The 25,249-nt window shown below is 37.0% G+C and overlaps 3 protein-coding genes across 4 annotated transcripts in view; 2 read left to right on the top strand and 1 right to left on the bottom strand.

The window, feature by feature from the left end:
- LOC134649463 (aldehyde dehydrogenase 1A1-like) overlaps positions 1 to 542 on the top strand; it is a 31,786-nt gene extending 31,244 nt beyond the window's left edge. Inside the window, exon 11 of the mRNA XM_063504219.1 lies at positions 473 to 542. Within this exon, the coding sequence (XP_063360289.1) occupies positions 473 to 542 (70 nt within the window). The remainder of the gene's footprint in view (positions 1 to 472) is intronic.
- LOC134649588 (major facilitator superfamily domain-containing protein 9-like) overlaps positions 1 to 25,249 on the top strand; it is a 336,592-nt gene that overhangs the window by 186,010 nt on the left and 125,333 nt on the right. The gene's annotated exons all lie outside the window — the stretch shown is intronic.
- Positions 11,139 to 23,256, bottom strand: LOC134649572 (aldehyde dehydrogenase 1A1-like). 2 transcript variants are annotated; one of them, XM_063504370.1, is made up of 11 exons: positions 23,212 to 23,256; positions 19,700 to 19,804; positions 18,851 to 19,118; positions 17,831 to 17,947; positions 17,465 to 17,652; positions 17,057 to 17,159; positions 16,400 to 16,584; positions 16,035 to 16,199; positions 15,489 to 15,646; positions 11,338 to 11,412; positions 11,139 to 11,231 (listed from the first exon to the last, which is right to left on the bottom strand). In XM_063504370.1, exons 1-11 carry the CDS (start codon positions 23,236 to 23,238, stop codon positions 11,162 to 11,164), a joined length of 1,461 nt encoding a protein of 486 aa, XP_063360440.1. In that variant the 5' UTR covers positions 23,239 to 23,256; the 3' UTR covers positions 11,139 to 11,161. The 2 variants fall into 2 exon arrangements, with proteins under 2 accessions (XP_063360440.1, XP_063360441.1); XM_063504371.1 differs by lacking the exon at positions 19,700 to 19,804 and having other exon boundaries at positions 23,212 to 23,253.

The raw sequence follows: 25,249 nt of genomic DNA, 5'->3' as shown, positions 1-25,249 counted from the left end.
AAAAGAGGCATAATTAATATATGATTGTATACCTATAGGTTCTACGAGACAAGTGCCTATTTTGAAATTTGGTTTACCCTGGTAAATAGGCATCCTTATTTTTCTAGACTTATTTTTATTAGCTGGCTATTCAAACTATACCTAAGGCGATTTAGAATATTATTCCCTGTGTCGCATAGTAGTCTACAACTTAGGTACCTATCACAAAATTGCATATCTTTATGCCCGACTTATTAGTTTTCATCCACTTGATAAACTTATTACTTAATTTACGTATACGAAGTCGCGGGCCAAAGCTAGTCTCTTTCATTAAATGACCCTTTAAATTGTCTCCTCAGATAATCAGCTCCAGAGCGTTGATTCGGACCAAGATAACTCTGCATTCTGCAAGGCATTTGCAAATTCTATGAAATATGACGGAGTATATAACACGTTGACCATAAACCACATGCCACTTTTTATCTCATTTCAGTGGAATGGACTGCATCAACGCTTATCTGGAGGTTAAGACGGTGAACATGGCTCTGCCGAAAAAGATCTAAATCAGCCTGCAGCTGGTGCTTCATTAACTCTTTAACCGCCAGATTCTGATATACATATAAGACATTACATATCCAGCTCATTTCGCCACAGTCTGATAAATAAGACAAAGATCTGATTTGGGTTTTACAGCACATTCATAACTCCCGTAACTATGCCAACCTTACTCTGCGTGGTACAATTACTGTCGGTGGCGACACGAACACGCTCGATCAAAAATTGCTGGCGGTTAAAAGGTTAATTAAACAAGATCGAGTTATATTTTATTTACTATGACATTGTTCATTGTTCATTATTTTAAACTATTGTATTTTTGTGTTTGTATATTTGTAATATTCTTATTGTTTATAATAAATATTAAGGTCCTAAAAATAATTCTCATTTTAAAACAGAGTAATAATCAGAAGGTAATAAATAGATGTATCATGAAGCAAAATCACAGTTTCTTGATTTTATATATATTAATAAATAAAAAATAGCATATAGACCTACCTTAAAATCAGGCTTAAAAGCTTACAAAAAACTCATCGAACTCAGGCTTCATCGAAAAACGTGCATATAAATGTTTCTCTTTTTGCGAATCTCCCTAAAATACTTTTCTTTCTATTACACTGCCGCAGAAGGTGTAATACCTACCTAATGCTTTCCAAGTGTGTGTAAGTACTTTCGCAGCTTTCGCTTCCTAAGTAATCTTGTGCAAATTATGGCCTTTGCTTTCGTGGAGCAAAGCTCCGTTCCATTCTGTTTCGTGAAGTCAACCCCAATAATTTGCATGGCATCTCCATTGAATGGGCATACTTCATGCATAGAAATGGGATCGTCCCTCACTCGGTCCTCATTTCCTCATTTGGTTTACGATAGAGTATTGCGCGCACGGATCTATCATTTATTTCGAGTGGTGCGTGTGCGCGAATACCATTATATACACGGGTGTGTAATGAGGGCATTTATTTGTGTGTTTATCACAGATATTTGTCCTGATTTAAGATTGTTATCATCTATGTATTTAAGTATTTATTGGTATATATCTATTATATACTAGCTGTTGCCCGCGACTTCGTACGCGTGGATTTGTATATTGGTGGTTATACATTCTACATTAGTTTAGCTTTAGAACATTATGCAGCAAAAGATAGCAGTAGGGACGGTTAATCATTTGTTAATTATTATACAACGCATGAGATTTGTCTTTCACAACCTGGCTACGAAGTTTCAAGCCCCTAACTGAATAAAATTGTTCTCGATATAATCTCTCTCAACCCGCAGAAGATTTTCAAGTCCACTATTTAATAAAACCTACTACCTAACTACCTATTTACGAAGTTTGAAGTTCCTAGCTTTAAATAAAATTTGAACCCTCTACCAACTCTCAACCCCTGTTTAAACTTTTAGGGGATGAATTTTTAAAAACGCTGAAATTACTTTTTTTGTATCTATACATATAATAAAGCTGAAGAGGGTTGAAAGTCTGTACATGGAAGATATTCGAAAAAAAGTTGGTTGGGGATACTTAGAATCGATAACAGAACACGTTCCAACAGTTTTTAGAATTTTTGTCTGTTTGTCTGTTTATCTGTTTATCTGTTTGTCTGTTTATCTGTTTATTTGACCGCGCATCACGTGAAAACGGCTGAACGGATTTTGATGCAAACTTTACTAATCTGTCAAGAAAATCCCTGGCCCTATTTTAGGCTAGAAAAATTCAACCCCTAAAAGGGGGGGTAGCCACTACACTCAATTAAGTTATGTTTGCACCTGGCGCTAACTTAAGAAAGTGGTGCAAACTTTTTTTTTGTGTATGTACTTTGTAGAAAAAACAAAATTTTTCTTAGTCAATGTCAAACCTCTTTGCAAATACATATTAAATCACATTTATAGACGGGTCTATCGCGGGTCTATTGACAATAAACATTATTAACATTATGTGAAGTGGGTGGTTTGAAAATATGATGTCTACCCCAAACTTTTTCATACACTTTTCGTCGGGTAGTTGCACAAATCTCTGTTTTGACATTTTGTTGGGACATCAGTTAGCAGCGACCACGAGCAGTGATACCTGTGTCGAAACGTCGGTAAATAAAGGTAATAAAATAAATTTCGAGATAGGCCCGTCTATAAATGTGAGTTAATATGTGTTCAAAACGCGAAAGTTTTGAGGTTACAAGGTAGCACGGTCTCAGGAATCTGAGGAAGAATCGGAGACGTTCACGCAGTGCGAAGAACGGTTGACCGCTCAGCGGATTCGCACGACAGACGTGCTCGACGGTAAGTACTGTGGTGCATCAGCGGATACTGGAGAGAGTCGTACGTCTGTACTTATCTACACATGCGCGGATATTGGCGGAAATCGAAAGTGAACAGGCAGTATATACCTAAATCCATTAACACTGTCTTGGATGAAGGCAACGTCACAACAGACCCTCTGGAGTTCCTAAACTCATTGAGTGCTTGAGGACTCCCAGCACACACATTAACCTACATTAATACTATTGTTCTGTGTTTAAGCACTGGCCTGGACGCTTCGGGTCTTCCGCCCTACGCGGAGCACGGCCTTCGGCCTTCGCACTTAGACACTTATACTATTGTTCTGTGATTAAGCACTGACATCCAGGACGCTTCGGGCCTTCGACCCTACGCGGAGGTCGGCCTTTGGCTTTCGCATTAGATATACACACCAAAATTCAACCATTGCGGCTGTGTCCCTGACATAGCCTCTCTAATTTTTTTTTCTATCAAAAAAAATTCGCGCTCGCTACGCTCGCGTTTTTAATACGATTTTAAAGGTTAAGCCTAATTTGATAAAGGTGGCATTCTGGGCACCCTACCGAGCGACTACTACTACGACTTAAGCACTGACATCCTGGACGCTTCGGGCCTTCGCCCCTACGCGGAGCTCGGCCTTCGGCCTTCGCATTTAGACACCTGATACCATTGTTCTATGATTAAGCATTGACATCCTGGACGCTTCGGGCCTTCGACCCTACACGAAGCTCGGCCTTCGGCCTTCGTATTTAGACACTTATACTATACTATTGTTCTGTGCTTAAGCGCTGACAGCCTGGACGCTTCGGGCCTTCGGCCCTACATGGAGCTCGGCTTTCGCATTATTTAGATATCCACACCAACGTTTCACGTAAACCATTGCGGCTGTGTCCCTGACATAGCATCTCTCAATTTTTTTTCTATCAAAAAAATTTCTAAAGTGTTATTTAATAAATAACACTTAAATTAAAATCTTATAACTAAACATTTTTTTACACTGTTAAAAGTAATCCCCGGTACATACATATATGTATGTAGATATTTAGTTGCGCATACATAAACATAACTGTAAATAAAGTGTAAATACTCGGCCTCAAGTTTTTGATATCTATAATATTCTCCTTTCCTCTAATCTTAATTCTAACTAATATAATATTAGACCTAAATTCGAAAGTTTGTTAGGAAGTATGGATTTCTATATGTATAGTTCTTAATTTTTCATGCTCAGAATGATTTGACTGGGGGACAGAATTGGATGATATTTGCCATGGATTTGGATAGGTACAGTCAAGAACGTAAAAATACAAAAGTAGTACTGTATTGTCCGTTATACACCTACTACTCTGTGTCGTTTAAATCACGTCTAATATTGGAATAAGGGCGAAAAAAACTATTGGTTTTGGGGTGTAGTTTTGTTTAGTGGTACCTACCTAATTGTAAAATATTTTATCTGGACTTCAGTCCGCTAATCGTATCCATCTGTCAACTTTACTTCAAGTTCCGCCTCCAGGGGAGAGAAAGAGAAATTAGGAATGAATTAGCTTACTGACACAGACAGAATGCCACGCGGGCGGAGCCGCGGGCACAGCTAGTTTGTAATAATATGCCTTTATACAACGATTCAAGTCCCGCACTCAAATAAATATTTGGGTTCCATACAAATTTTTGACCCCCTTCACCACCTTGGGGGATGAATTATCAAAGACTCTGAAATTAGATTTCTTTACCTTTACCTTTTTACAAAGCTTCAAGTTCCTAGCTTTAAATAAAATTATAACCTATACAATCTTTCTACCCCTTTTTAACCCTGTTATGGGATGAATTTTTAAAAACGCTGAAATTAGTTTTCTTGTGTTCTAATAATATGGCTTTATACAAAGATTTAAGTCCCGCACTCACAAAAATATTTGATCTCCATACAAACTTTCAACCCCTTTTTCACCTCCTCGGGGGATGAATTTTTAAAATCGCTGAATAGGGTTTTTTGTTTTTTAATAAGATACCTTTTTACGAAGTTTCAAGTTCCTAGCTTTAAATAAAATTTGAACCCTATACAGACTTTCAACCCCTTTTGGATCCTTACAGGGGATGAATTTTTAAAAACTTCTCTTTTAATGAAATAACTTTTTACGAAGTTACAAATTCGTAGCTTAAATAAACCCTATACAATCTTTCAACCCCTTTTTAACCCTTATAAGGGATGAATTTTTGTAAACGCTGAAATAACTTTTCTTGAGATCTAATAATATGGCTTTATACAAAGATTCAAGTCCCGCTCTCTAAAAAATATTTGATCTCCGTACAAACTTTCAACCCCTTTTTCACCACCTCGGGGGATGAATTTTTAAAAACACTGAAATTATTTTTGTTGTTTTTTAATTTCATACCTTTTTACGAAGTTTCAAGGTCCTAGCTTAAAATAAAATTTGCACCCCAAGACAAAGTTTCATCCCCTTTTTTTACCCCCTTAGGGGTTGAATTTCCTAAAACGTCGCAATTCCTTTTTTTGCAATCGGCTATTATGCCTTTCTAAAAAGTTTCAAAGCATTTGTAATGGATTCAAACTTTCAACCCCTTTTTAACCCTGTTAGGGGATGAATTTTCAAAAACGCTGAAATTACTTTTCCTGTCTTATAATAATATACCCATATACAAAGTTTCAAGTCCCACACTCACAAAAATATTTGATCTCCATACAAACTTTCAACCCCTTTTTCACCACCTTGGGGGATGAATTTTCGAAAACGCTGAAATTAGTTTTCTTGCTTTTTAATATAATACATTTTCACAAAGTTTAAAATTCCTAGCTTAAACTAAAACTTGAACCCCATACAATCTTTCAACCCCCTTTTAACCCTTTGAAGGGATGAATTTTTGGAAACGCTGAAATTACTTTTCTTGAGATCTAATAATATGGCTTTATACAAAGATTGAAGTCCCGCACTCTAAAAAATATTTGATCTCCGTACAAACTTTCAACCCCTTTTTCACCACCTCGGGGGATGAATTTTTAAAAACACTGAAATAAGTTTTGTTGTTTTTTAATTTCATACCTTTTTGCGAAGTTTCAAGGTCCTAGCTTAAAATAAAATTTGCACCCCAAGACAAAGTCTCATCCCCTTTTTTACCCCCTTAGGAGTTGAATTTCCTAAAACGTCGCAATTCCTTTTTTTTGCAATCGGCTATTATGCCTTTCTAAAAAGTTTCAAAGCATTTGTAATGGATTCAAACTTTCAACCCCTTTTTAACCCTGTTAGGGGATGAATTTTCAAAAACGCTGAAATTACTTTTCCTGTCTTATAATAATATACCCATATACAAAGTTTCAAGTCCCACACTCACAAAAATATTTGATCTCCATACAAACTTTCAACCCCTTTTTCACCACCTTGGGGGATGAATTTTCGAAAACGCTGAAATTAGTTTTCTTGCTTTTTAATATAATACATTTTCACAAAGTTTAAAATTCCTAGCTTAAACTAAAACTTGAACCCCATACAATCTTTCAACCCCCTTTTAACCCTTTGAAGGGATGAATTTTTGGAAACGCTGAAATTACTTTTCTTGAGATCTAATAATATGGCTTTATACAAAGATTGAAGTCCCGCACTCTAAAAAATATTTGATCTCCGTACAAACTTTCAACCCCTTTTTCACCACCTCGGGGGATGAATTTTTAAAAACACTGAAATAAGTTTTGTTGTTTTTTAATTTCATACCTTTTTGCGAAGTTTCAAGGTCCTAGCTTAAAATAAAATTTGCACCCCAAGACAAAGTCTCATCCCCTTTTTTACCCCCTTAGGAGTTGAATTTCCTAAAACGTCGCAATTCCTTTTTTTTGCAATCGGCTATTATGCCTTTCTAAAAAGTTTCAAAGCGTTTGTAATGGATTCAAACTTTCAACCTCTTTTTAACCCTGTTAGAGGATGAATTTTTAAAAACGCTGAAATTACTTTTCTTGTCTTATAATAATATACCCATATACAAAGTTTCAAGTCCCACACTCACAAAAATATTTAATCTCCATACAAACTTTCAACCCTTTTTTCACCACCTTGGGGGATGAATTTTCGAAAACGCTGAATTTAGTTTACTTATTTTTTAATTTAATACATTTTTACAAAGTTTCAAATTCCTAGCTTAAAATAAATCTTGAACCCCATACAACCTTTCATCCCCTTTTTAACCCTTTTAAGGGATGAATTTTTAAAAATGCTGAAATTACTTTTCTTGAGATCTATTAATATGGCTTTATACAAAGATTGAAGTCCCGCACTCTCAATAATATTTGATCTCCGTACAAATTTTCAACCCCTTTTTCACCACCTCGGGGGATGAATTTTTAAAAACGCTGAAATTAGTTTTCTCGTTTTTTAATTTAATACCTTTTTGCAAAGTTTCAAGGTCCTAGCTTAAAATAAAATTTGCACCCCAAGACAAAGTTTCATTCCCTTTTTTACCCCCTTAGGGGTTGAATTTCCTAAAACGTCGCAATTACTGTTTTTTGTAATCGGCTATTATACCTTTCTAAGAAGTTTCAAAGCATTTGTAATGGATTCAAACTTTCAACCCCTTTTTAACCCTGTTAGGGGATGAATTTTCAATAACGCTGAAATTACTTTTACTGTCTTATAATAACATACCCATATACAAAGTTTCACGTCCCACACTCACAAAAATATTTGATCTCCATACAAACTTTCAACCCCTTTTTCACCACCTTGGGGGATGAATTTTCGAAAACGCTGAAATTAGTTTTCTTGTTTTTTAATATAATACATTTTCACAAAGTTTCAAATTCCTAGCTTAAACTAAAACTTTAACCCCATACAACCTTTCATCCCCTTTTTAACCCCCTTAGGGGTTGAATTTTTCAAAATCGCTTCTTATCTCTTGTACACTTTACAAATGCAACCTAGTGTGCAAATTTCAATTTTCTAGCTTTTGTAGTTTCGGCTCTGCGTTGATGAATCAGTCAGTCAGTCAGTCAGTCAGTCAGTCAGTCAGTCAGGACACTTGCATTTATATATATAGATAGATTATATCGACATCTTCCCACAACACAAGCTTTAATAACACATTCAGTGCCGAAAACCCGACTATCGGGTATTTTATGTTTTCGTTCCCAGGGCGGATTCGAGATCGTTGTACTATCAGCTTTATACATTGATGATATAATATAAATAACTGGATACCCAATCAGCCGCCAAAAATGGCCCCACAAAAGTAATGTCAAAACAGATCATGCATCACTTTTTCGTTTAGTCTTGTTTGAAACGCTCAAATGTGAAGTTGTCAACAATTACGAAATGTGCCGTTAAAATATGTAAAAATAACAATGATAAAACAAGGAAAAAGGATGGAATGTATTTCTTTCGGTTAGTTCTTTGGATAGCATTACATAATTTATGTAATCTGGTGGTAATTATATGGTTTTGAATAAATTAATTTGTTAGTATCAAACAAGGGATGTCAAGGAACAAAAATCTAATGAGTCAATGTGAGGTCAATATTTTTTTATATTTTTATATGGAATTCATAAGGAATAATATTATGTTTAAATTCAAGATTTCCAAGAAAACCTATGCCACGTGCAAAGTGGACTGCTATTTAATTATAGCAAGAGATAGGGGTGATGCAGTTTTAAACAAGGCAAAACGGCACTTGTGTGTTCGGCCCATTTCCCTGTTTCCGACATATACACCACCAATAAGGGCTTATATCGACTAACTGTAAATGCTAAACCTGTCTGAACACAGTGACAACCACAGGATTTTTTTTGTAAAGTATAGGTAGACTTTATAAAAAAAATCCAATCAGTACGTACCTAAATGTCCCCGTGCACCCGTGCTATGAGTAAATCTTAAATACACAGTTATTTAATAAGTAGAATTTATTTCAAGGAAATTAGTATTTAAGAACGTATACCTACTTACGAATTAAAAAATTAATTTGTTTGAATTTGAACCACGAATTAATTTTATTTGAGCTCTCGATTAAATTAAATTTGTTTTATTTATTACTTCAATTGGTTTTCCTGTAATACATACATATTAAAGTGTACCAAAGTGACTCCATTCGTTCATTATTCTCGTTTGACGTTGTTTGACGTAAATACGTTACGTTTAGTGCCATCGGACTAAATTTTTTAACAGTGTTGGTACTTATGTTTGCAAATTTGACACTTAATGCTTACGACATTAAGCTCTTTTCTGTACGAAACATTTATCTTGACTCAAAATTTACGTAAGCGTTTTTATCATCAATGCAAATGGTGCGAAACGTCATTGGGATCCACATTTGATGACGTTTTTGTTCTGCTTTGTGTGTCTATTTCTTTTATATTAAGTCAGTGGCTTTATATGAAGAAATATTTATGGCCTGTGGCCTATTTTATAAAGCTACAAGTTACAATTTACAAGCGGAAGTTTCTTTCTAACCCTATGTGTTAGAACGAGACTTCCGCTTGTAAATTGTAACTTGTAGTTTTATAAAATAGGCCACTTGCGCAAATGTCTTGTTTGTCTGGGTGGCAATGAAATTGTTAAACTTACCTACTGTGGGGCTAGGTAAATTAGGGCTCATTTAGACAATGCAAGAACTCGCATGCATGTGTTTCATTACATTGCGGGTTTTGATCGGTTCATTGAATTGGACGTAATCAACAGTTCGCGCCCGTCTAATTCAGCCCTTAGTGTAAAATTGTCCCATAATATTTATTTATTGATATGAGTATTGACTTATCCAATGATTGACCCACTTCGAAAAAATACATGATCAATGAAAAGAGTAAAATTACAGGGTTCTTTATAAATAAATGGCTTTTGAAAATACCTGCCCGCTGCCTGCCTTATGAAATAGTTGACCTTCTTGCATCCAGCGATAAAAGACATCTAACAAGCTAACCTAGCCGCTTGAGTTACCTATTTGTTAAGTATTATTACACGAGAGTGCTGACTGTCTCTTCCGAAAAACGTTTTTGGCAAAAAACTATTTTCTGAAAAGACAGTACACACTTATTCACGAGTCACGACTTCATTACTATCAACGCACTTTGAGCGACAGGAAGTTGGCGGCGGCGGCCCGCGACTATCAGTATAACAGATACAAACAGCAATACTCTTAACTGTCTATCGGTGGACCTTGTGCCTTTAGTAATAAGGTTTACGAACTGTCAGTTAACAGTGTGGGCAATGGTACTAGCAAAGTATTAATAGCTAATAAATATAAGAGAATATCATGTATAACTATCGTTGGTTTCGCTAACATCTTACGACATGTGATCCGAAATTTTCTCATGAATATACGCCACAAGCTGCAATATAGCGCGGGTCCTGGAATTCATTTAATACGCGTTGTAATTATGTGCATAATACACCACACTTATTGCTTACGGCAGGGCAGATTGAGATTTTCAATATACGATACCTATTGATATATTAATCGCATGGCATTCCCCTCACACAAACATAATATGAGCGCAGGCGGGAGGCAATGATTTAATATGAAATCAATATCACATTTTGAAAATCTTAATTTACCCCTTGTAAGCTGATTGAATTTGGAGATTAAACGAAAATGTTGCAGTGAACGTACTTTGTTTTACACGGAAATACATCGACTTCGGTAAGTATTTTCCTTTATTTGTTAAGTTTAAAAGCAATTTAGGCACTGGATTTTACTTCTTGACTTATAGGAGATTAAGCTCTGTCAGCCGCAAATTGAATTAAGTTTTTATACCTTAGCGGTGGCAAATGCGGCGACTTAATGTCTAGGATAGAAATCACCGTAGCCTATTGATAGCATCTCCTGGATGGGTACGTAGCCAAGATGCCAATCGTTTACGCTCCGTAGCGAACGAAACGCAACTGTCTCTGTCCGTTGTCTCCGTCGCATTAATACAGAAGAGTTACAGAGAGATATGACTACGCTACGCTAAGGAGTATTATTGTCATTTTAGCTAAGCACCCTGAGGTTCGCCATACGCACCTGCGTTCGTCCATGGACGACCGTAATCGCTTACCATGAGGCGATACGTCAACTCGTTTGCCTCCTATATCATATAAAAACTACCTAAGAAGTTGGATAATAAACTAAGTATCAGTTAAAGTCGTTGGGTAAGTACCCAATATGGTACCAATGCAATATGTTGTATGGTTAACTAACAGATGCAGGTTCCGCCAAGATACAAATTCAAAGCTGTAAAAAGGGTTACCTACCGAACTCAAATAAAAACTTAGAGATAAATCCAGTTTATCATATAATAAATACAAATTTTAATGACCAGTCGATTAGTTCAAAACACACATTGGGTTGTTGTTGCTCCTAAATTAGTTGCTGACTCCGCTTCTCTGCGTAGTTAAAACTTCTTTGGTAAGCTGATGGCAACGGATTTAACTTCCAAATAAGGGTCGACGCAATTTAATCCACTGAAATTAAAATGAAAAATATTAAAATAAAAGAAACAATTGAAAATCTTGGCACTTCCACGATTAAGATGAAAGAGCAAAACATACTGAAAGGAACTGCACTTACGCCTCACGACCGTAGCCTGAGTCCTTGTAACCGCCAAACGGCGATTGTGGACCCGCCATCATGTAGCCATTCACCCTGAAAAGTAAGGTATTTTAGAACCATTTTACAATTCTGTATCAAAGGCAAAACCCGACGGCGCGAACGGCAGGAAACATTTCGAATAATCCTTGTGCTTCTTATAGGAATGTTCTTTTAAAACCTTTAGATAACAACATTCTTGCATATTTTTCATGGTTATGTTTAAAGCAAGTAATTATTACCACCACTAGTTAATAGTTATTTGTACAACAAGAGATCAAAGTTTGATATTTCTTCGAGTGCTTATTTTGAGTCCCGTGCAAGCGAAAGATTCTATAGTAGATTCACGAGCGTAGCGAGTGAATCTAATTTAGAATCTTGAGCGTAGTAGGGGACTCAAAAGCGCACGAGATGTAAATAACTTTGATCTCGTGTAGTTCACAAAACTTTTCACCTCAGCAGTGAGAACATATTAGACAACCCGAAAAATGTAATCCTTCTTCATCACTTACCTATTCAGTCATGTTTTCTTTAAGATATACTAACAATTAAGTTTAATTACCACAATCAAACACAAAAACAAAACGTAGTAAATTTCAGTAAAATAGGTAATATATGAAAACAAAGACCATCAATTGATTGACATTTGAATCGGCAACTTTTTTTTTGTAAAAAAAAACATTGTAAGATACGGTCCGAATTGCGGATACTTACTATTTGTAAACTATTGTAGAGATGCTTAAAAGTATAATTATTTATTTTACGTGATATACTGTGTATTTTTTGAGTTCATTATTTTAATCGTACAATAAATTACGTAAAATATAGTGTTTTATCAGTTTTTATCAAATCTGAAACTTTATTTTCATTAATGAATTATTAAGAATTCATACTTGTATGTGTTTTGGAACGATGCATTCTGACGTTTTTCGGGGGTCTATTATATACTTGGTCAACCAGATCTTGACAGTAGAAAAAGGCGGCAAATTTGAAAAATGTAGGCGCGAAGGGATATCGTCCCATAGAAAATTTGAATTTCGCGCCTTTTTTTAACCGCCTTCAAAAAAAAAAGGAGGTTCTCAGTTTGACCCGTATGTATGTATGTATGTATGTATGTATGTATGTATGTATATTTGTTCGCGATTATCTCGCGTTTGGCTGAACCGATTTTGATGCGGTTTTCAGAAAAGTGTTTGTTACATTCTGGAGAAGGTTTTAGTATACATAGATCTGAGCTGATGCTGAACCCTGGCTGTACCTAGTGGAACTCAGGTTTGGTGCAACATAGGCCCACGCTGTTTTGGTCATCCGACACGCCTTGATGAGCAATTGGGAGAGCAGTACCCAAGATAGAGCTGATGCTGAACCCTGGAAGTACCTAGTGGAACTCAGGTTTGGTGCAACATAGGCCCACGCTGTTTTGGTCATCCGACGCGTCTTGATGAGCACTTGGAAGAGCAGTAGCCAAGATAGAGCTGATGCTGAACCCTGGCTGTACCTAGTGGAACTCAGGTTTGGTGCAATATAGTCCCACGCTGTTTTGGTCATCCGACACGCCTTGATGAGCACTTGGGAGAGCAGTACCCAAGATAGAGCTGATGCTGAACCCTGGATGTACCTAGTGGAACTCAGGTTTGGTGCAACATAGGCCCACGCTATTTTGGTCATCCGTCACATCTTGATGAGCACTTGGGAGAGCAGTACCCTAGATAGAACTGATGGTGAACCCTGGCTGTACCTAGTGGAACTCAGATTTGGTGCAACATAGGCACACTTTGTTTTGGTTAGCCGACTTATCGTCGTGTGCCTATGTTGCAGAGTTCCACTAGGTGGGTCGATCAACTATTTTCTAACCGCCTTTAAAAAAAGGAAGTTCTCCGTTTGACCCGTATGTTTGTATGTATGTTTCTTCGTGATTATCTCGTGTTTGACTGAACCGATTTTGATGCCATTTTCGGAAAAGTGTTTGTTACATTCTGGAGAAAGTTTTAGTGTACAGTACATGGATGGTTAGAAAAACCAATTGGATCCGGTAGGTGGCGATGCTATCGGTTTACCTACCATCAAATTTAAGTTGCTGAATCCGATTTAGATAAAATAGTGGCAGTGGGAGTCGGAGTTGGACTCGGACTGGGAATGGGAGTGGGACTGGGACTGGGACTGGAAGTGGGAGTGGCAGTGGGAGTGGGAGCAATATTAATACAAATCGTTTAGCACCGAAACGTCATCTTATGTTTTGTCGCGATTATCATCGAGTTAGGCCATCAGTTCAGCAACATTAGTAGGTAGGTAGTTACTTACTAGCCCAAAACTAAATGGAGATCCTAACAAACAAGTATTTTAGCCCAAAACCTAAAATAAATGAAGTACCTATCACTAAAAATTAAAAATAAAATTAAATAAATAAAAAAGAATAAACAAATTAAAAATAAACAAAAAGAAAACCAAAACAAAATAACTTAATACTAAATTACACTAAAACTAAGCCTAACAAACCAGTATTTTAGCCCAAAACCTAAAATAAATGATTGACCTATCACTAAAAAGTAAAAAATAAAATAAAATAAATAAAAAATAATAAAAAACTTAAAAATAAACAAAAAGAAAACCAAAACAAAATAACTTAATATAAATTCTTTTTTTAAAAAAGGGAACCGCCTTCAAAAAAACCAACCCACTGAAAAGCATAAAATAATTGTTATATGGCACCCCTATACATGTCCAGTCCCTATATCCCGTCGTAAAGCAAATTTCTGCCAAAAAGTAATTAATACCTAATAATAAGAAAATTAATAATCATCCGGGTAATTACTTCGTTTTTGAAGGCGGTGCCAAACCAACAAAAACATTCTTTGCTACCAATCAGAAAAAAAAATACGAGTATGTAGTACCTACAAGAACTAAATTAATGAGTAAACTAAGTATGTATTTATAATGCAAGTACGTGCAGCGTTCTTCGTTGTCTAAAATATCGGTTCTCTAAAATTTTGGTTTGGCACCGACTTCAAAAACGAAGTAATTACCCGGATGATTATTAATTTTCTTATTATTAGGTATTAATTACTTTTTGGCAGAAATTTGCTTTACGACGGGATATAGGGACTGGACATGTATAGGGGTGCCATATAACAATTATTTTATGCTTTTCAGTGGGTTGGTTTTTTTGAAGGCGGTTCCCTTTTTTAAAAAAAGAATTTATATTAAGTTATTTTGTTTTGGTTTTCTTTTTGTTTATTTTTAATTACTGACAAGATTTGGTTGACCAGCTGTAAACCGTCAATATACCGTTGAATGCCGTTTGAACTTTTTTTGTCTCTTTCTTTTTGCTAACGACGTGAAAGGGACAGAGATAATAAAATCCAAGTATTTCGAACTTGTATTAGACCCCGCATGTTGAAATGACATTTGAATATTAAGGTCACTTGAATGTCATTTTGTCTCACTCAGTGAGCAAAATGTGATTTTGCTCACTGTTTTTAAGTAGCAAAGTACCCTTGATCGAGCTGCTGAGGTGAAAAAGAATTTTCTTTAGTTTTATTACCGTTTATCCGACATGAATAAAACTCCTATGTTAACAATAAATGTTCTTTTTTTATATTATAAATGGGATTACTCATGGCCACCGACTAGCCGACGCGAAGACGTGGCCTACGATGGAGCGAGCCTGCCGAGAGGGTGCCTGTTCACCCTTGATTTAAAGGTTGCCGGGTTATATGAGCTCGGAAATATAGACGCCTGCAAGGAATTCCATTCCTTGGCAGTGCGCATAAGAAACGAGGAAGCAAAGCGCTTCGTGCGAATTGGTGGAATACGAGTATCTACCAAGTAAGGATGGAAACCGGCCGTGCGTCTAAAAGTCCGATGGTAGAATGGGGACTGTGGAATAAGCTCGTATAGCTCTTGAGCACACTCCCCGAAGCGCAACCTGTAGAATAACGACAGACTGGCGACTTTCCGCCGATGGGCCAAAGACTGAAGCTTACCCGTTAGCTTCTTGTCACCAATCATCCTCCTGGCTCTGCGCTCCACTGAGTCCAAAGCGGCGAGTTGGTATTTAGCTCAGCCGTCCCACAGGTGGCTGCAATACTCCATACACGATCGGACTTGAGCTTCTGAAATAAAAAGGAGCTCACCAGACATTGCCAGCTTCCACGTGCTTCGCGTACTGCAACGCGTTATTGAGGTTGGTCGTGAAGATGCCTGCAGCGAGACCGTAGCTGGTGTTATTGGCGCGGTCGATCACCTCCTCCAGCGTGTCGAACTTCAGGATGCTCTGAACGGGGCCGAATATCTACAAACAAACCAAGTGGTTAAGATTCTGTCCATATATCGTAATATGGTTTCAGGGAACCGTTGGCGGATGACTTCGCATAGCCAATCATGGGGAAGGTCCTTAAACTTTATAGTACTAATATAGTCGGTCAAGCAAATGTTGTCAGTAGAAAAAGGCGGAAAGATTTAAAAATCGCGGGTCAGCAACACTACGTTTGAATTGCTTGAGAATCGCGTGTCATTTATATCTTATCTGTGGAACTGTTTTGTTTACATTTCATCGTTGTTCGATGTAGTATGTACATTGCTGCTTTATGTCCGTTTCCTAGGCTCTCTGCTTTATATTGCTACTGACATATCCAGCTTGACAGACTATAGTAGAAAAGTTTAAGAATTTCAACGCTTACCTCTTCTTTAGCAATTGTCATGTCATCTTTGACGTCAGCGAAGACGGTGGGCTCGACATAAAAGCCAGATGTGCCGATACGTTTCCCGCCTGTCAACAGTTTCGCGCCCTCTTTTTTACCCTTTTCAATATAGCCGAGCACTTTGTCCATCATCTCACCGTCAACCTGGATATGAAAATATTGGGTGAAAACGTAATCGATTAAAGGTGTAATCAAATAATCATCGAAAACTACTAATGCTCTTTTTATATATATTTAGAACACATTTACATTATACTCTTTATATATAGACTGTACACATTTTATACATACCTACATATAACTAAATAAGACATGTAAAAATATATATGCAATAAAATTGATACCTGTGGCCCTTGATCTACGGCAGTATCGGCCGGGTTTCCAACCTTCCGGTTTTTGGCAAACTCCACTGCCTTTTCGACGAACTTGTCATAGATACCAGATTGGACGAACAGGCGTGACGCGGCCACACAAACTTGGCCTTGATGAGTGAACACTCCGTACGCCGCAGTTGGTACCGCTACATTCACTAAAATGATATAGGTACTTCATTTTTAAACAAAGCTAAATGTCATTTGTTAACTGCTCTGAATCCATACCCATGATTATTTAAGCGAAATTTATTACTATCATCGACTCGTGGTTGCCAACTATACGTGAAAATTTTGTAACTGTCACTGTTCGAAGTGAAAACCCTCGTTGATCTTATAGGAAGCGTGCATGAACTACAGGGGGTGGCATAGGAGCCGTCAGATTTTTGGTGCGAGGCGTAAATGTGAAGTTTATGCTTCCGATGTAGCCCACAAGATGGCAGAACCAAAAAGCAAGATGCACGAGAAAACGTACGACAATGGTTGATGGTAGCACTTTGGCAATGCACGTGTTTATGCTTCCGATTCAGGCTACAAGATGGCAGACCCTCCAACGCGCACGGTCCCTATACATACAGACCAGTCTGCTTATGTTTTGCGGAATATCTTAAAAATAAAAAATAAACTCACGATCAGCATCATTCATGATTATGAGGGGGCTCTTGCCTCCAAGTTCAAGGGTAACCCGCTTCAAGTTAACTTTACCAGCAGCTTGCTGAATTAGCTTTCCAACCTGAAATTTAAAATTTAGACTTACGTCACAGTCTTGTATAAACTCTTATCTTAACGGAATAACGTTAGTTTTCGGTTGAAGATGAAAAAAAGCGAATTCTTAAATATTATTGTTTTGAAGCATTGAGCGTCACGGCATCTGATAAAAAAATGCTAGCAGCATGCATTACCTACGTTACGTCAGCCAATTAGCGGTATCTCAAATCAAAATGCAAACATATAGGTTTAAATTATTTATCTTATAATTCCATTCTCAACATTATTCGTTTTTGAGATACCGCTAATTGGCTTAAGGGGGCAGCGTACCTCAACAGAGCCTGTGAAAGAAATTTTCGCAACGTCAGGGTGGTGTGTGAGCGCAGTTCCCGCGCCGGGGCCGTAGCCGGTGACCACGTTGACCACGCCCGCGGGCACGCCAGCCTCTTTCAGCAGAGCCACCAGAGCAAGAGCTGTCAACGGGGTCTGCTCTGCGGGCTTTATTACCACCGTACATCCTGGAGAATGCCAATCCGATTTAATGGGTGAACGTTCGAAATTAGACTAAAAGCGATGGTTACACTCAAGCCTTGCGCCCGGGAGCGCTTTAAGGCCACTAAATAGGTACAGTTACGTAAACATAGAACAAATGAAAAAAAGTGTTACAGAGTTTCACATAGGTAGACCATCAGGTACCTGCAGATAACGCTGTTACGACTTTGCTGATGAACATCGTTATGGGGAAATTCCATGGCAGAATCAATCCACATACGCCGACAGGTTGTTTCAAAGTGAACGTGAAATTGTCGCCATCTGAAATGAACAGTATAATTATAAACGTATAGCAATAATGTATGTAGAATCTACAGTGTGTAAATCCAATACGGGCGAATATTCAAACGGTGGTTAGCATAGGACCTAAAAAGTATTTTACTTAGAAATGCATTGAAAATTTTAACCATACAAAATAATTCGGCCCGCTATGTAATACACCACACACGTTACGGGATACGAGCTTTTTAAAGTAACTGTCAACGCTTGTTGGCAGTTACTATGAAAAGCTCGTATCTCGTAATGTCATTATCATCTTCTGTTTCTTAATGTTTACAGTACATTGCTGCTCGGTACATGTGGAAAAAATTATTCACGGGGTCATAATTAAGTGTAACTTAAAAAAACATCTTAATTAATGATAAGACGGGTAAATTCTATATCTGGTTTAATTTATTGCCCGTATTTGACTTACACACTGTATAAGCGCCGTAGACGTAACAGCAACCAACTAATTATACTAGATCCTATTGGTATATAAAATCGCTTCCCAAGAAAACATGTATAAGTAGGTATGTTCAGACAAAATTTACATTTCGAATTGCTTAAGGCTTAGAACGCACTGCGATTAATTCCATGCGGTTGCAGGCTAAATTCTGGCGGTTTTAGTCTTGCAAGTGCGTCCGTTTATGAAGTATGCCGTGCATTACACTGCTTGCGATTCTGAAACCGCAAAAAAATTATCGCAGTGCGCTTAAACTTCTAAGCCTAAGACTGTTCAATCAACATTTTATCATTAGTTTTCGACAAAAATAAAAACAGCCATTAAGACGCCGCATTGAATGTTCAATAAACAAATGGGCTCTGAAAACTTTTTTTTCTAATAAGTTTTTGAAGTCTTTTCCTGATTGAAATGAATCAATGGTTGAAATAGTTAATACATACCAAGAGGAATAGTGTCGCCTTGAATTTTATCAGCTAAGCTGGCAAGATAACGAATGGACAGCGCGTTTCTTTCCGACAAGAAAAGGGCCATGTTGACGAGCATGCCATTATTATAGGACTCGAGCTCGGCGAGGTACTTGGAGTCGCGTAGTACGAGATCTGCGAACTTGTTGAGCAGTCGGCCACGAGCCGAGGCGTCTAACAATCGCCATTCTGAGTTACGATGGAACGCTGCCTTTGCTGCACTCACTGCCAAATCTACATCAGCCTGTAAAAACATTTTACACTTGCTGACTTTTCTTCTTTGCACATCATCCACTACTTGTTCATAAATTCGATTCTAACCGCATCAAACCAAAGGGAGAAGCGAACGGAACGAAAAGCTTCCGAACCAAATTATTGATTTTATTGTGTATGCTTACCAGAACATCATACATACAGTCAGCATCAAAAGCAACCTCTCAGACCTCCTACTATACCAAAAATATCTACCATTCTCTTTTAGCTTAATAAAAAGAGATATGTCTCAATATATAGAACAATTAAACTGTTCATCATCATCATATCAGCCTTTTATCGCCCACTGCTGAGCGTAGGCCTCGCTTCGAGAATTAAACTGTTGCAGAACGAAAACTGCAGAGATATATCTCTATTTGGAAAAGTAAGTAATCCAGGGTGGCAAATACTGTTAGCCCGTTGTCGTTTCATACGCTACTACTGATGCTGACTAGATGATAGATTATTAAATAAAAATGTAATTTTCAACCATTGTTACTATTGCAATCCAGGTATAAAAATATGTTTGACTCAAAAATTACGTAAAAAAACTTAAGTACAATTATTGTTTACCTTATCTCCTTCTGCAACCTTTGCGATGACGGAGCCATCATGAGGAGAATATGTGTCGAAGGTTTTGCCGCTTTTGGCATCCACCCACTCGTTGTTGATGAACAACTAAAATAAAAAAATAAAGTATATACAAATATACAGTAAGTACTTAAGTACCTACTTACTCGTATACAAAATACGAATATCTATCTATTACAGTAGATTAAGCGTGCCCTAAAGCTGCCCAAATTGGAGGAATTAATACGAGTATCTATAGCTACATGTCTCAAGTTTACAAGGGTTCATTCGTTAATACCTACCATACTAACAGACTGCAAAATCATACCTATTTATTATGATTACAAAATATTCCATGAATAGAAGCAAAATATTGATTTGTTTTTAATACAAGTTACGATAAGAAAATCATCAATCTTTTGCTTTGCGTAGGTATATTTGATTACAAAAAGTAGATTGTCTATATTGGAAGAAATATGACAATGGAAAGAAAGTTACGCGGCGGGTACTTATACTGAGACATTTAAAGTACCTTGTAGCGGCAGAAAGTTTATTGTAAACTTCCCAGTGCCTTACACACTTTTACTTTTTCTTGTCACTTTGCTTCATTCTGTTCTCAAATTCTTCAAATTTGTCAGTAAATAAGAACAAAGAAAGCGGTAGGTACTTATCCCACTCTTGGGTGCTGATAGGTACTAGGTGTAAGACTGTCTTTCAGTAGGATTTTCTCTGTCTATGTTTGAAATGAAAGAGAAACAGACCCAAACTATAGTAACTTTTAACAGATGCCAAGTCTTATTAGGCTTAACTGCCGCTTAATCTGAGACAGTCGAAACAAAACAGATTAGTCATTCAAAATTTGTTTACACTGCCTCACCTTAGAACACGACCCGACCGCAATTCACAATGATGATTGTTTTCCTTTTTTGTGCCAGTCAAACAGTGGCCTTGATAACGCGGTAATCATACATCATACTCATCATGATTTTGATTTTAGAAATAAAATCTAATGATAAGGCTGCGTTTCGACCAATGATGATATACTCGTAGGTATTATGTGCGAGCGAGCGTAGTGAAATAGAATCACTTCATTTGTTTTCCTCGTTCAGCGTGCAGTGATTACATTGGTTCTTAAAACACATCCCTGGCTACGCATCCTCGCACATCTCTGTTGGAAACGCGGCCTAACGTTCCGAACAATTGTAAATATCTGCTTATTTTTGAGGTACATTTTAAAATGAGTATGATACAATTTCAAACAACTTTGATGAAATGAATATGCAATAGGGATACTTAGGTATACAATACCTATCCAGGTGTACAAGAGCAGAGGTTTATTTAAGAAAGTGTATGTTTTAATATGTGTTCAAGTCCGTACCTACTAATGATACACACGTTATGCTACTAAATATGTTAATGTATAACTAGGCAAGCTGTAAAAGTGCATATACACTTGCAATACGTGGGTATGCACTTTTGCAGCTTTTGCAGCTTCTTGCAAGTTAAATTTGATCCACTTCCCGGTTTCCGACTGAGCTGAAATTTTGCATACAAATGTAAGTCAGGTGACAATGCAATATTATGGTACCATCGAGCTGATCTGATGATGGAGACAGGAGGTGGCCATAGGAACTCTGTGATGAAACAACGCAACCTAATTGTGTTAGGGGTTTTTAGAATTGTCTCGATGAGTTTTAGTTGTCTGCCGTAAGAAAAATACAGTCAGCGATAAAAGCTTGTACCAAAAATGAAATTTTTGCCAAAAACTTATTGTGTAGACATGTACAAGTAGGTTTATCAATACCAGATAATGATTCCAAACTAACCCCCTTGGTGACACACACGACGAGTGACCGCAAGTTTCAAGCCTCCCCACCACAAATTACCCATTGCCTAACCTCAGTCTAGTAAATATAGCAAACGTCTGGCAGTAAAACGAAATGATGTATGAAATTACCGCCTCATTTGAAAGGCCTTCAACTTATAATAAAACTAAGCTATATATCTACTTTCTACCTCCCTTAGATTCAAATGGTCTCTTACATTTTATTATATTGCGAGATTTGCATGAATGATGTTGATTCGTTTTTGCCTCTTTTTAGAGTTCCGTACCCAAAGGGTAAAAACGGGACCCTATTACTAATACTCCGCTGTCCGTCCGTCTGTCTGTCTGTCACCAGGCTGTAACTCGTGAACCGTGATAGCTAGACAGTTGCCGCTATAACAACAAATGCTAAAAACAGAATATAATAAATATTTAACTGAGGCTCCCATGCAACAAAAGAGATTATTTGCCGTTTTTTGCGTAATGGTACGGAATCCTTCGTGCGCGAGTCCGACTTGCACTTGGCCGGTTTTTTATATACCTACTAGCCGCCGCTAACGACTTCGTCCGCATATTTTTACTTCCTTGGATGGAGCTCTACAACATTTTATAGAGAAAGAGAATATTTGTTTCAACTTTTGGTTGGTTTTTGAAACTTATGAGTGGGTACTACGTATATTGTTATCTAGTACCTATAAAACAAGTGTGCATTATGTATAGTTTGATTCAGTTACAGTCCGGTTTGTATGAAAGAAGGTAAACAATGTGTTCAATTTACTAATACATACAATGTTGTAAACCTACATTAACATTTAGCTTCTAGTAGCAAGATTAGGAGATTGTGCCACAAGGGAGCAAAACAACGTATTTACGGCGAGGGCGTAGGTACATGTAATCCTGAGCAGCAGTGAGAACATATTAGAGAACCCGAAAAATGTATTCCTTCTTTATCACTTACCTCTATTCACTCATGTTCTCTTAAGATATACCAACAATTAAGTTTTCACCTCAGCAGCTCGAACAAGGGTACTTTGCTAGTTAAAAACAGTGAGCAAAATCGCATTTTGCTCACTGAGTGAGCAAAGTAGCATTTTGCTCATTTTGTCTCACTCAGTGAGCAAAATGCGATTTTGCTCACTGTTTTTAAGTAGCAAAGTACCCTTGTTCGAGCTGCTGAGGTGAAAATAATTTTGCTAACATATGACACATACTGCTAAACATCATTTATGAGAATTTTATCATCATTTATTATGTTGCAAAATATTATTTAAGCTAAAACATAGTATGCAGTGTATGTAGTGTAGGTTGTCTGGAAGAGATCGCTCTTTAGCGATAAGACCGCCTGTTGTCTACCATAGTTTAAGTTATGCTTAATTTGTATATCATGTTCTTTGTCATATTGGTGAGCAATAGAGAATATTTGTATTGTATTGTATTGTATTGTAGGCAAAAAAAATATTGTGTCCTAGAACAGAAAAGTGCTACTTTGATCCCTCCTTGAAGGGAAGAAAAGTGCCGCTTTGATCCCTCCTAGCAGGAAAGAAAAACCCTTTTCCGAATAGGTGATGTTAAAAGATTTTTTACTGACAATTTTTTTATGACCGACTAAACGCAGACACCGAACAGGTGTTATATTATTAAATGTAGGCCCTACATATGTATTACTAAAAAAAATTGAAGTCAAACCTACCTTGGTGTATTTAATTTCGGGAGCCATGGTTTGACAGTGCACGCACACAACACACTTCAGATGTACTGACGAAAATGTCCAAAACAACCAAATTATATTAGCCGCTTCTAACATGATAAGTTAGATAACTATCAAAATAAGCCGTAGATAAAAAAAACTATTTAACGTCGAATGTATATTTCTATTTATAAAGCGCACGCGAGTCGAACACGCTGGAAAATCAGCGTACATATGACCACAATGCTCTGGTTAAGTGGTTATAAGTACGTACATAAAGGCCAAAACTTCTGGAATGGGTGACTTCCTGGCCTGGATTTTTGCTCCCAAATGGTCTGTGAGTATGTGACTCTAACAGTCCAGAAAGCCTTACCTGTTTTCTAGAGAAGGTGCTGTATTTTGCTAACATTCTAAACAAAATACATACATATAACTATAACTATGTACCACAGTTTTTCTGGCAAAAATACTTACAAATATCGACATGTCTTCTGTTATCAATGTCCCGCCCGTCATAATAATATTTTTATTCGTTTTCAAAAAAAACTTAGTATATAATCTAATATAACCGATTCATATTGGTCCACTTGAGCGTTGGACTCGCGTGTCCCTGTTTCGTTATAATATATTTGATAACATACTCGCTTAGCCGAGCCACAGAGAAATAAGTAAGCTTAGAGTGGTCATTCCATACACAGATAAAATAAGTGTTCAGCGAGCTTTGCCAAAACCACAGAATAAATAATAGTACTAAGTACAGAAGACTCACTCTCAACAAAACGCGTCTGTTACGATCTTACGGCACAGATATGGCCGCTAGGTGGCGACAGCGCCACGCGCGGCTTATGGCTTTCCCCAAAATTGGGGCCGAACGGATGTACTTTTAGCTACCTGTATAGGGTTTGCACGAGGGATCCGAAATGTATGGAAAGATCCGCGGATCCGAATCCAGATCCGGATAATTTCATACATTCCGGATCCGGATTGCAAACCCTATACCTGTAGCAAAGCGACGAAATCGCGGAGTGAGACACGCCTGCCAAAACTTATTATATATTCACATAATAAAAACAGAAAATGGTTATTCTTGGCAATGTATCTTACAAGATACATCATTTTACATCCTCTTTTTGTATATTTTTCCAATAAGTAGTATTTTTTTGCTCTATCAGCCGCAATTGGGGCTTGAACTCGCGATTTTTTTTTTGCCAAAAAGGGAGCCTAATTAAATATTAACTTTTAAGCGAGCTTTAAACTTATTAATAATACGATGACGATGGTGGGTGAAAAATATATTGATTGTAATTTTTTTGTTTTCTTGTTATTTGGCATAATTTTAACTTGACATTATTCAATATTCATAAATTAAATTTTAATTAATTTTAATTAAATTGTATCTATAAATTTGTCCACAAATGTTTATAGCTAATTATTGTACTTTGTAAATATATGAATGTTGTATTTGTAAGAATAATTTTAAAATTTGCATGCTGTCTTGGGATACCGGATCAAGGTGGATCAATTATTAACCTAACTTTAAGCCCTATAACTAACCCTTTTTCTGCATATAAATATGAATATGAATACATTTTACCATACGTCCCATACAAATTATTGTTTATTAAGTAAGGAAACTGATGTATGGAGCGAGCACTCTAAACCTGACGTACTTATCTATGGCCGAGCTGAGTGAATCCACGACCACGATGACTGGCGCGTTTATCTTAACCATTGGGATGACTCAGCAATTCCATATTTTTGCGCAAAAATTTAAGTTGCACGAAGGATTAGAATAAAGTGCAAAGGCTACCCTACCCCCTACCCCCAACCTAACCTAAACATATTATTATTCCAACCATGATATCGAATAATGATTCATTTTAGGAAATACTAAAAATATGGTTTATTGACAGTGCTTTATGACATTGATGAAATATTTGTCATGTAAGAATGTAGAACTTTTAATACCTACATAATTTGTAAGTATACTGATATTGTTATTAACTAAAATCGTAATTTTTTTAGGTATGTGTACCTACAT

This window comes from Cydia amplana, chromosome 7 (genome assembly GCF_948474715.1).
Source record: "Cydia amplana chromosome 7, ilCydAmpl1.1, whole genome shotgun sequence".
Lineage (NCBI taxonomy): Eukaryota > Metazoa > Arthropoda > Insecta > Lepidoptera > Tortricidae > Cydia > Cydia amplana.
This window is presented reverse-complemented; position numbering and strand designations above follow the sequence as displayed.

What these genes read in the sequence shown, in the direction of transcription:
- LOC134649572 (XM_063504370.1), bottom strand. Translation starts at nt 23,238, where the DNA reads ATGGCTCCCGAAATTAAATACACCAAG. An exon ending in AGGTTGCAGAAGGAGATAAG is followed by an intron (nt 19,119 to 19,699) that starts GTAAACAATAAT and finishes ATGTTTTTACAG; the next exon opens with GCTGATGTAGATTTGGCAGT. An exon ending in CTTTCACAGGCTCTGTTGAG is followed by an intron (nt 17,160 to 17,464) that starts GTACGCTGCCCC and finishes TTTAAATTTCAG; the next exon opens with GTTGGAAAGCTAATTCAGCA.